At 39.8% G+C, this 12,232-nt stretch overlaps 1 protein-coding gene and 1 long non-coding RNA gene across 2 annotated transcripts; one reads left to right on the forward strand and one right to left on the reverse strand.

Annotated features, from left to right (window-relative positions):
- Positions 1 to 2,223: 2,223 nt before the first annotated feature.
- On the reverse strand, positions 2,224 to 3,141 carry LOC127846763 (uncharacterized). Its single transcript, XR_008033652.1, has 3 exons — positions 2,770 to 3,141; positions 2,621 to 2,665; positions 2,224 to 2,530 (listed from the first exon to the last, which is right to left on the reverse strand). It is a non-coding gene; the product is annotated as an uncharacterized LOC127846763 (long non-coding RNA).
- A 1,732-nt stretch (positions 3,142 to 4,873) lies between these two features.
- Positions 4,874 to 6,091, forward strand: LOC127846271 (uncharacterized). The gene has a single exon (XM_052377441.1). The coding sequence runs from the start codon at positions 4,874 to 4,876 to the stop codon at positions 6,089 to 6,091; it is 1,218 nt and encodes a 405-aa protein (XP_052233401.1).
- Positions 6,092 to 12,232: the final 6,141 nt, after the last annotated feature.

Raw genomic sequence — 12,232 nt, forward strand, 5'->3', positions numbered from 1 at the left:
ATCTGTCTGATGACTTGACTCAACAATGCATGACAGCGCAGTTGGTTAAATCTCTGTCTGATGACTACTCTTTACAATGCATGACAGTGCAGTTGGTTACATCTCTGTCTGATTACTTGACTCTTTACAATGCGTGACAGTGCAGTTGGTTACATCTCTGTCTGATGAATTGACTCTTTACAATGCATGAAAGTGCAGTTGGTTACATCGCTGTCTGATAACTTGAATCATTACAATGCACGAGAGCTCAGTTGGTTACATCTTGATCTTTTGACTTGACTCTTGACAATGCATGACAGCGCAGTTGGTTTCATCCCTGTCTGATGACTTCACTTTTTACAATGCATGACAGTGCAGTTGGTTACATCTCTGTCTGATTACTTGACTCTTTACAATGCGTGATGGCGCAGTTGGTTACATCTCTGTCTGATGACTTTACTCTTTACAATGCATGACACTGCAGTTGGTTACATTTCAGTCTGTTGACTTGACTCTTTACAATGCATGAAAGTGCAGTTTGTTACATCTCTGTCTGATGACTTGTCTCCTTACAATGCATGACAGCTCAGTTGGTTACATCTCGGTTTTTTGATTTGACTCTTGACAATACATGACAGCGCAGTTGGTTACATCTCTGTCTGATGACATGACTCTTTACAATGCATGACAGTGCAGTTGGTTACATTTCAGTCTGATTGCTTGACTCTTTACAATGCATGACAGTGCAGTTGGTTACATCTCTGTCTGATGATTTGACTTTTTACAATGCATGACAGCACAGTTGTTTACATCTCTGTCTGATGACTTGACTCCTTACAATGCATGACAGTGCAGTTGGTTACATCTTGGTCTGATGACTTGACTCTTCACAGCGCACTTGGTTACATCTCGGTCTTTTGATTTGACTCTTTACAATACATGACAGGGTAGTTGGTTACACCTCTGTCTAATGACTTTACTCTTTACAATGCTTTAAGCGCAGGTGGTTACTGCTTTGTCTGATGATTTGACTTTTTAAAATGCATCAAAGCGCAGTTGGTATATCTCAGTCTAATGACTTGATAGTGAAGTTAGTTACAACTCTGTCTGATGACTTGACTCAACAATGCATGACAGCGCAGTTGGTTAATTCTCGGTCTGATGACTTTACTCTTTACAATGCATAACAGCGCAGTTTTTTCATGTAACAGTAACAACAGGGCTTACATGCCCATGAAAGAATATGCTTATTGTATGGGTAATGGTTTATAATTTTTTGGCCCTTACATGTTGTCATTTTGACAATAGAATTTGTTGTCTGTATGTAACAACATTCTAAATATGACTCTTTAATATGCGTTATAGTGCAGTTTGATTAATCTCTGTCTGATGTCTGAATTTTGTGTTACTCGTAAGCCAGGAGCTTGATTCACACTTTGGTTTTGTTAAGAACTTTTGCTTACTTGTTTTTAGCAAACATCTTACTTTTTTATATTTTTTATTCAATGCTAAGGTTTTAGTAAATTGCCAATTATATTATTTATACAATAACAAAGTGCATTATGCAGCCAGTTTCCCATTGACATAGGCCCTTTAATGTGACCAAAATTTTTTTTATTGTTAACATACACAATTTTACCATATTTGATACAAATCCATAATTTCTAAGCATATAAAACTTATCTTATTTATCTACCCTTAAACCACATAAAAATTGTGACAAATTTTGATTATAACATAACAGCTCCCTGTTTATTTAAAGAAAAAATTAGTTACAAACATATTGCAAACATTTAAAAACTTACCTTCGCCAAAAAGGCAGATAATTGTTTTAAAGTTCATTTAAACAAACACAAAATCGTTATGAACTGTCTGATTCGTCAGAATAGCAATTATCTGTCATCGCCATTGTCAGATCACTGATCAACTTGTAATTGAACTCGTCCCGTTTTTGGCGTATGTGCTTGTATATTTCGGACGCCTTGGTGATGCTACTTGGGGGAAAGAAGATATTCCTGGTGATGGCTGTCTCCCAGTCAAGACCAAGTTCAAGGTCACGAAGGATCTCCAGTTGCTGAGGAACGGTTAAATCCAGGGCAGGGTGGCGGGGCACTTTATCTATGCTTAAAAAAAATATAAGACATTAAAAGATTTTTACCTTATTCTGGGAAAACGGGCTATAAGCATGTACGTCAAGTGTCCTCCCACATTATGCTAACAGGCTATATGCATGTACGTCAAGTGTCCTCCCACATTATGCTAACGGGCTATATGCATGTACGTCAAGTGTTCTCCCACATTATGCTAACGGGCTATATGCATGTACATCAAGTGTCCTCTCACATTATGCTAACGGGCTATATGCATGTACGTCAAGTGTCCTCCCACATTATGCTAACGGGCTATATGCATGTACGTCAAGTGTCCTCCCACATTATGCTAACGGGCTATATGCATGTACATCAAGTGTCCTCTCACATTATGCTAACGGGCTATATGCATGTACGTCAAGTGTCCTCCCACATTATGCTAACAGGCTATATGCATGTACCTCAAGTGTCCTCCCACATTATGCTAACGGGCTATATGCATGTACGTCAAGTGTCCTCTCACATTATGCTAACAGGCTATATGCATGTACGTCAAGTGTCCTCCCACATTATGCTAACGGGCTATATGCATGTACCTCAAGTGTCCTCCCACATTATGCTAACAGGCTATATGCATGTACGTCAAGTGTCCTCCCACATTATGCTAACGGGCTATATGCATGTACGTCAAGTGTCCTACGTCAAGTGTCCTCCCACATTATGCTAACGGGCTATATGCATGTACGTCAAGTGTCCTCCCACATTATGCTAACCGGCTATATGCATGTACGTCAAGTGTCCTCCCACATTATGCTAACGGGCTATATGCATGTACGTCAAGTGTCCTCCCACATTATGCTAACAGGCTATATGCATGTACGTCAAGTGTCCTCCCACATTATGCTAACGGGCTATATGCATGTACGTCAAGTGTCCTCTCACATTATGCTAACGGGCTATATGCATGTACGTCAAGTGTCCTCTCACATTATGCTAACGGGCTATATGCATGTACGTCAAGTGTCCTCCCACATTATGCTAACGGGCTATATGCATGTATGTCAAGTGTCCTCCCACATTATGCTAACGGGCTATATGCATGTACTTCAAGTGTCCTCCCACATTATGCTAACGAGCTATATGCATGTACGTCAAGTGTCCTCCCACATTATCCTGTGCAGTCAGAAAAGAATAATCAAGGACGACACTTTCTGATTGTAATGTTTTTTTATGTTAAATAACAGGCAGTATATATAGTAGTCGAATTTGTTAACGGTCGACTACTATAGTACGTTCTTTGAAATTGACCATTTACCGAACACACGATCACATACAGTGATAACGAAATTGCAAAAACACATGTCAAGAATGTCAATTCCCGATATCCTGATATCGGACAATGGCCCTCAATTTTCGTGTGCCGAATTTAAGAAATTCGCCGATTCTTGGGGATTCGAACACAGAACGTCATCACCAGGTCATCCACAAAGCAATGGCCAAAAAGACAGTAGGGACAGCTAAAAAGCTGATGCAAAAAGCATTAAATACGAACCCGACGTATACTTAGAACTACTCGAATATCGCAATACCCCGTTACAGTGCGGTTACACACCTAGTCAATTAGCACTTGGTCGTCGAACCAAATCAATTGTACCAAGCACAAACAAAGCACTGCAACCTGCAGCAATCAATGACGAACAGTTACGCACAATAATGCAAAAATCTAAGGCACAACATAAGTCCAACTTTGACAAAACATCGCGAACGTTAGCGCCATTATCAGTAAATGACAGCGTTCGTATTAAGTTTGGAAAAATCTGGAAAATTGGAAAGGTAATGAAAGTTCACAGTGACCGCTCGTACATAGTTCAAACGGCCGATGGTGGCACGTTTCGCAGAAACAGGTCAGTGTTGCACAAAACGCGCGAAAATACCAGCGATATTGAGCCATTCGACGCCTTAGTTTTACAGCCTGATGAACACCCTCATACCCCCAAGTTGAAGTGTCAATCCAAGATCCCCGAAATAACCCGATCATAAACCCAGATACAGGATATGGAACACGGGCAGGACGATTAGTGATTTGCAACCGTAAATATGCAGGAAATGAATGGACGAAATAGAGAAAATTAAATACTAACAAAAGAAAGGCATCTGAATCCATAGTTTGATTATAAACTAACATTTATGATTGGTCAATATTTTGTTGAAAACTCTTGATTTATTTCCTACGTTTTGATATTATCATACCATATGTATTATACAAACATGTAATGTATTATTTAACAACATAATCATATTTGGTTTTGCTTATTAGAAAAAGAGGGAGATGTTCTATTATGAAATGTTCTACTTTGAAATAGAGTATAGCCACCACTATATTTATATTGTGAAACAGACTACGGCTCCCGCCAACGTTAACCCTGTACCCTGTTTTCTGATGCCGCACTTCTATATTAAACGTCTTAGCAGTAGCACGTGTTGTGTTATTATTAACATTAGTTAATGCTCATTAGAGTTGACGTTTATATAAGTCATATACACAATAGTGTCATAATTATAAAACACTTTCTGAAGTGTTCTGAAGTGCATTATAGCTGTAAAAACCTGAAATCCAAAAGTAATTTTGTAGTTTCATGCAGAATACAATTTACTAATAAGTCTTCTTTAAATCATTTTTTTTTGCCTAACGCTTTCCGTGGTGCAGACAGCTTAAAACAAGTTAACTCTTTTAAAAACAATTCACATTCACTCACAAGGGATTCTGTGTTTTCAATAACAGAAAGATTTATGAGAGGTCCGCTATGGACTGCAGAAAGATTGGTGAGAGGTCCGCTATGGACTGCAGAAAGATTGGTGAGAGGTCCGCTATGGACTGCAGAAAGATTGGTGAGAGGTCCGCTATGGACCGCAGAAAGATTGGTGAGAGGTCCGCTATGGACTGCATAAAGATTGGTGAGAGGTCCGCTATGGACTGCAGAAAGATTGGTGAGAGGTCCGCTATGGACTGCAGAAAGATTGGTGAGAGGTCCGCTATGGACTGCAGAAAGATTGGTGAGAGGTCCGCTATGGACTGCAGAAAGATTGGTGAGAGGTCCGCTATGGACTGCAGAAAGATTGGTGAGAGGTCCGCTATGGACTGCAGAAAGATTGGTGAGCGGTCCGCTATGGACTGCAGAAAGATTGGTGAGAGGTCCGCTATGGACTGCAGAAAGCTTGGTGAGTGGTCCGCTATGGACTGCAGAAAGATTGGTGAGAGGTTCGCTATGGACTGCAGAAAGATTGGTGAGAGGTCCGCTATGGACTGCAGAAAGATTGGTGAGAGGTCCGCTATGGACTGCATAAAGATTGGTGAGAGGTCCGCTATGGACTGCAGAAAGATTGGTGAGAGGTCCGCAATGGACTGCAGAAAGATTGGTGAGAGGTTCGCTATGGACTGCAGAAAGATTGGTGAGTGGTCCGCTATGGACTGCAGAAAGATTGGTGAGAGGTCCGCTATGGACTGCAGAAAGATTGGTGAGAGGTCCGCTATGAACTGCAGAAAGATTGGTGAGAGGTCCGCTATGGACTGCAGAAAGATTGGTGAGAAGTCCGCTATGGACTGCAGAAAGATTGGTGAGTGGTCCGCTATGGACTGCAGACAGATTGGTGAGAGGTCCGCTATGGACTGCAGAAAGATTGGTGAGAGGTCCGCTATGGACTGCAGAAAGATTGGTGAGAGGTCCGCTATGGACTGCAGAAAGATTGGTGAGAGGTCCGCTATGGACTGCAGAAAGATTGGTGAGAGGTCCGCTATGGACCGCAGAAAGATTGGTGAGAGGTCCGCTATGGACCGCAGAAAGATTGGTAAGAGGTCCGCTATGGACTGCAGAAAGATTGGTGAGAGGTCCGCTATGGACTGCAGAAAGAGTGGTGAGAGGTCCGCTATGGACTGCAGGAAGATTGGTGAGAGGTTCGCTATGGACTGCAGAAAGATTGGTGAGAGGTCCGCTATGGACTGCAGATCATCTCCATCATATTAGGATTATGATTATCATAATAACTCAAATGGTCCAAATGTATTTTAATACTTTTATAGATAAAATTGTATAACATTTTCAAGCAGTATGCACAAAGTTTGAGGCAACCACTGATTTACTTCATATAAATTTGAGAACTGAAATTTGTAGCAGTGTGCCTGTTTTGCATGTTTAATCAAAAGTCAGAAAAAGTACGTGTCTTATTGTTTTCTGATTCTCAGACATATATCCTTACAAAGGATATCCTTATCAAGACCATTTTCCTTGGAAAATATTTAAAAAAAAAATATTTTTTAATCACAGATCTCTTAACTTGCATGCACAGTTTAGTTACCCTTCGAAGAAATGCAAGGGCCTATTTCAAATAATTGTGGTTATCTCCGCCGTCTGTCTGTCCTGGCCACTATCTCCTCCTACACTATAAGCACTAGAACCTTAAAACTACACACATGATAGATATAAGCATATGTCAACCCTGCACTATTTGGAATTTTGATCTGACCCCTGGGTCAAAAGTTATGGGGGTTGGGGTGGGCCGGGTCAGAGATTTTCACTCATTTTTTTAGGTTATTTTACATTAGCTTCTTCATTTCTACATCGATTTACTTCAAATTGAAACTGAACCTCTCTTATGACAATACGGTCAATCTCAACAATGCATGACCCCATTACCAATCCTGGGGCGCCCCACCCACATAGACCACACCCACCCAAAATTGCCTTTTACTATAATTTCTTCATTTCTACACCGATTCACTTCAAATTGATACTGAACCTCTCTTATGACAATACGGTCAATCTAAACTATGCATGGCCCTATTACCAGCCCTGGGGCGCCCCGCCCACATAGGCCACACCCATCCAAAATTGCCTTTTACTATAAATTCTTCATTTCTAAACAGATTCACTTCTAATTGATACTGAACTTCTCTTATGACAATACGGTCAATCTCAACTATGCATGGCCCCATTACCAACCCTGGGGCGCCCCGCCCACATAGGCCACACCCACCCAAAATTGCTTTTTACTAGAATTTCTTCATTTCTACACCGATTCACTTCTAATTGATACTGACCTTCTCTTATGACAATACGGTCAATCTCAACTATGCATGGCCCCATAACCAACCCTGGGGCGCCCCGCCCACATAGGCCACACCCACCCAAAATTGCCTTTTACTATAACTTCTTCATTTCTACACCGATTCACTTCTAATTGATACTGAACTTCTCTTATGACAATACGGCCAATCTCAACTATGCAAGGCCCCATTACCAACCCTGGGGCGCCCCTGGGTCAAAGATGCGTCGTGGGGATACGCGTCTGCCTCTGCCGCGCCATTTCTAGTTTAGATTGACTTAAGTTGTCTGCTTACTGCCAGTTTGTTGAAGAAACAATCATCATATGTTATTGTTCGTGACTGTTCATTTTTTTTCGGCGTAAGCTGTATTAAGCCAGCTTTTCACCTTAGCCTGACCTTTGTTAGCGTCCAATAGAATTCACATAAAACTTCCCGCGGCCAAGTACAGATGAATACACTTCATTGACTGCATTGGCTGATTTGAGAATACGACCAGAACATTGAAAACATGTCCGCGTCTTTGTAACACTGTTTTACTGCGTGTTCAGCATGAAACAATTTTATATCTAATGAAAAGGCTTAATAGATAGAACAGTTTTACACTCAATCTCGACATCAATACAGTTTGTGCGTCCACCTTTTATTTTCAGAAGATTTTTAGCGCGAGAACGTTTGCACTTAAAGGCTATTTTCTCATATTTATTACTAACTTCCATATTCCTGTCAACATGTTAACATGTTAAAGTATAGAGAGCAGTGGAAGCGAAGACTCACTTTAATGCATTGCATTTCAAATCGCGAGGTATATCGGGTCAATTTGCGGCCACTGTGTGTGAATGTCAGAGTTTACATACAGGTCATCGCTGCGTCTCTACCCTATGTGATGATCGGAGTTCGCGGCCAGGAAAATAATCGTTACATAATAAAGACGCTATAGCGTGAACTAGGTGAACTGGAATTTTCTTTAGACCAGACAGATGTTTAATGAAGATATCCAGCGATATCATATGGTATGTCAATAATAGATTCTTAATGTGTTTTACAACAATACCATGATAAATATTATTTTTAATTAATTTAACAAGAATTATGCCATCATATTAACTAATGAATTAAGCATGAGCGCAATGATTCTCGATACTGTTAAAAATCGAATCAAATAGCAACGCCAGACAAACCACTAAAACAGGTTTGTTCGAAGAACGCGCGTATAAATATCTAAAATATATACGGATACTTCGCGTGTGGCCGGTTGACTCATATGTTTTAATTTCACTTCCATTCTTCTTTTGGTTTTCTGTTTTGTATCTATACGTTTATGACCAGCAATATGTAATAATGTAAAATAAGCCGCGAAAACTCCGCGTATCATCCCGTACTGCGTTTGCTGCAGGAAAGAACTGCACAGAAAAAGACATTCGCTATCTTTGATCTCATTCATTGAAGTCTTTACCTTTCATTAACTGCAACCACAATCAACGCCGAATATCTTTTTTAAAGATATTTCTTGTTAGTTATTAACTGTAAGGTTTTATGAAAATGTTGAATGAAATGCGGTTTGTTTCGGCACTGTGGAATTCTTGGAACCGACGACTTCACTGTAGATTTTCGAAAAACATCTTTAACTAACTTAAATTGTCTGAGCTTACAAGTGTATCTTATAGCGGGTATATACGATCTTGTCAAATATTTATTATTTAATATAAAATGTGTAAAAAAAATATTATGCATAGATTTAAATATAAACTAAAATAAAAGTTTAGAAGAACATGTGTCGAAAAATGCTAAATAAGCCAGATATTTAATTCTGAAATCGAAAAAGGCTGTACAGCCGAATTCGCCAGCATGTATATCATGCATGTACGATGTGAATCTAAATTTAGTTTAACGGTTCATTTGAAATTCCTGCATCGATATCGATTCATACGACACACGAACACTTACTAAAAAGACGAATGTATCGGTTATTATAGGAAAATATTTACGAATATTCTTCGTCACAATCGGCTCGGGGCGCTAATTTGTATTTGCTGCATTTTATGAAATTCGTCTTAAATGTATCATTTTTCTTGCATATTGAGTGTAATTATAACATATTTGTATCAATATATTACAATTCAACACATATAAAAATCGTATAATACCGCTTTAAATATAAAGGTAGCAGGCTTTTTCTGTCTCAAGCTTTTTCGGCTTAGTCCAAAAAATCAGCTTGATTCGTCACCAAGGCTATTTGGCCCCAAATTGAACAGGCTTATAAGGCCCTATATTTAATTTCAAATTTTCTTTAATAAATTTATTACAATGGTCATATATTTTGGGTTCGTTTGTTGTATATTGCTTTTGATTATAATTGATTAAAATTGTTCATGAAGACTATTTGGTTGTTAGGTTTAAACTATTTTGTTGGTTTATTAGTTAAATATTGTTTTTGTATACACATGTATGATTGATTCAAGGAAATTAATTAAACACCATTATTGTTTTACAAACTGTAACCATTTTGTATATGATTGATTAAAGGAAATTAGAAAACTGTTACCAATTTATTTAATTGTGTAGGTTTTCAATTTAACGATTGCCTGTCCGTTTGTTAAATATTGCTTTTATTGAAGTTGTAAATGATGAATATTTGTGTGAAATGTTCTTTTTCTTTGTTTTGGTCGGATGTTTCACAATTTTAAATGCAATAACTTCACGAACAAATAAAAATGCAAATATTGTGATTATTGGTATTATTAATCATTTTGCTATCTCTGTTATACCAGGGACCTGTTTGTATAGGTCCCTGTTTATACTTATGCAACTTGTTTTTTTTTTCTTGCTGTTATATTGAATTTTACTTTGTGTTAATCGTATTTTTTAGTGTCAATTTTAGTTCTTGTGATTGAGAATTTGTGATGGAATTCGCATGCATTTTTTTTATTTCCCAATATAAGTTTGATTATAAAATAAAACACTAAAATCGATGACATGATTATAATTTTCACATTTTATAATTTATATTTACTTACCCAGACACCCAGATTTCCCCTAAAATTGATAACTCATTTTTTTAAATCGGCATATCGATGGTCCCAATTTAAAATGACGAACCTACATGTTTGGCATTTCGCGATTTTGATACTGTGCAAAGCGTGAAATCAATGCACATATACCCCCAAAACAACAAAATAGTTAACCAATCGCAACAGCTCCATAAAGTCACGTGATGTAATGACGAACCGCAATTGCTTGAAGTCAAAATAACGAAGCTGAAAAAAATTGTTACGTCGGCATTTTGCGCGCTTATTAATATATTAAAGTATCAATATAGCCATGTATGTTAAGGCAAATTGACGAAACGTAAACGTTTGCTTATAAAAAAATTAAATGATGTACATTTTATAGCATTGATAAACGCAAAAAGATATCAAAATAATATAAAATGTTGAGGTATTAACTTAGTAACTTGAGGCCGCAACTAATAGCTTGTTCCTACAACTTATTAAGTTGAGGTTTCACCATAGTAAGTTGTTCCTTCAACTTAATAACTTCTGGCCGCAAGTTACTATGTTATAACCACAACTTAATGTGTTGTGGGAACAACTTATTAAGCTTCGACCACAACATAGTTTAAGCAATCAGATAGGCCGTTTCATCTTTACCGTTTTATCACGTTTAGTACCTGTATACGCGTAATATGGTGCGCCGATTTGAGCACTATCCCTGTAAGCTATGGATCCCGGGATTGAGTCCCTGTCTGAGCACTTGCCTTGTTTGCGACTGGGTTCAGGGTTCCATCCCCGGTCTGAGCACTAGCAACGTACGCGTCGGATCCCGGTTTCGAGTCCCATGTTTTTTGGATTTGAACCCGGGACCCTTCTTGTAAAGGGCGATTCCTCTGACCGGAGCTCGATCCCGGGAACCATCGTTTACGAGGCGAGTGCAAGATGCCTAAGTTTTCGACGGTCTGAAAATCTAATTAGGAGTTATCGACGGCCCCGGGTTTCGAATCATTTCGAGCACTAGCCCTGAAAGCTTTGGGTCTCTAGATCAATCCTCGGTTTGAGGATTTACCCTATAAGCGACGGCTCGAATTCCGATGTGAAAATTTGCACCAACAGTGACCGGTCCCGGGTTCGAGCCCCAGTCTGAGTACTAGCCCTGAAAGCAATGGATCCCGGGTTCAAGCCTGTGTCTTACCACTTGCCCAGTAAGGGAAGGATCCCGGTTGCGACCCTCAGTCTGAGCGTTCGCACCGAAAGCTAAAGGTTCACACAGGGACTTGAACCAAACAGCCGTCGCTAACATACCATACTGAGCACTCGCCTTCTAAGCGACCGGCTGCCGAAATGAGCACAAGCTTCGTAAGCAACATTTCCCGCGTTCGAGTCCCGAAATGAGAGCTAGCCTCGCAAGCTATGGGTGTTCGGGTTCTAGCGCCGGTCTGAGCACTAGCCCTGTAAGCTATAAATCCCGCATTTTTCGGGTCCGGCGCTAAGACTAGGACTTTGATCAGGGTCCGTTCGCTTAAATGGCAAGTACTTAAACCGGGATTTGAGCCCGGGGCCCATAGCATACAGGGTGAGTGCTCAAGCAGGGCATCCAAACCGGGATCCGTTACGTAGGGAGCGAATGCTAAGACTGGGATCCAAATTGGCTTACAGGGAAAGTCCTTAGACTGGGGCTAAAACCCAAAGACCCATCGTTTAAAAAGGGAGGTATCAGACCTGGATTCCCAACCGGAATCCGTCGCGTATGTGCCTAGTTTTCACACCAGGGTTCAAACCCTGAACCAAGTCGCTAACTTGGCGATCGCTCAGATAGGGGCTCAAATCTGAAATCCATGGCTTACATGGCAAGTGCTCAGATAGGGCTCGAACGGGGATCCATAGCTAACAGGGATAGTGCTCGAACCCGAGCACCTAGTAAAATAAGGGGTACTAATTGTGATAAAACGGTAAAGATGAAACGCCCGATCTTATTGGTTAAACTTAAATTAGTGGCCTCAACATAGTTAGTTGGTCCCACAAGTTATTTAGTTGAGGCAACAACTAATAAGTTGGGGGAACAAGTTATG

This window comes from Dreissena polymorpha, chromosome 9 (assembly GCF_020536995.1).
Source record: "Dreissena polymorpha isolate Duluth1 chromosome 9, UMN_Dpol_1.0, whole genome shotgun sequence".
In the NCBI taxonomy this organism is placed as follows: Eukaryota; Metazoa; Mollusca; class Bivalvia; order Myida; family Dreissenidae; genus Dreissena; species Dreissena polymorpha.

What these genes read in the sequence shown, in the direction of transcription:
- LOC127846271 (XM_052377441.1), top strand. Translation starts at nt 4,874, where the DNA reads ATGGACTGCAGAAAGATTGGTGAGAGGTCCGCTATGGACTGCAGAAAG.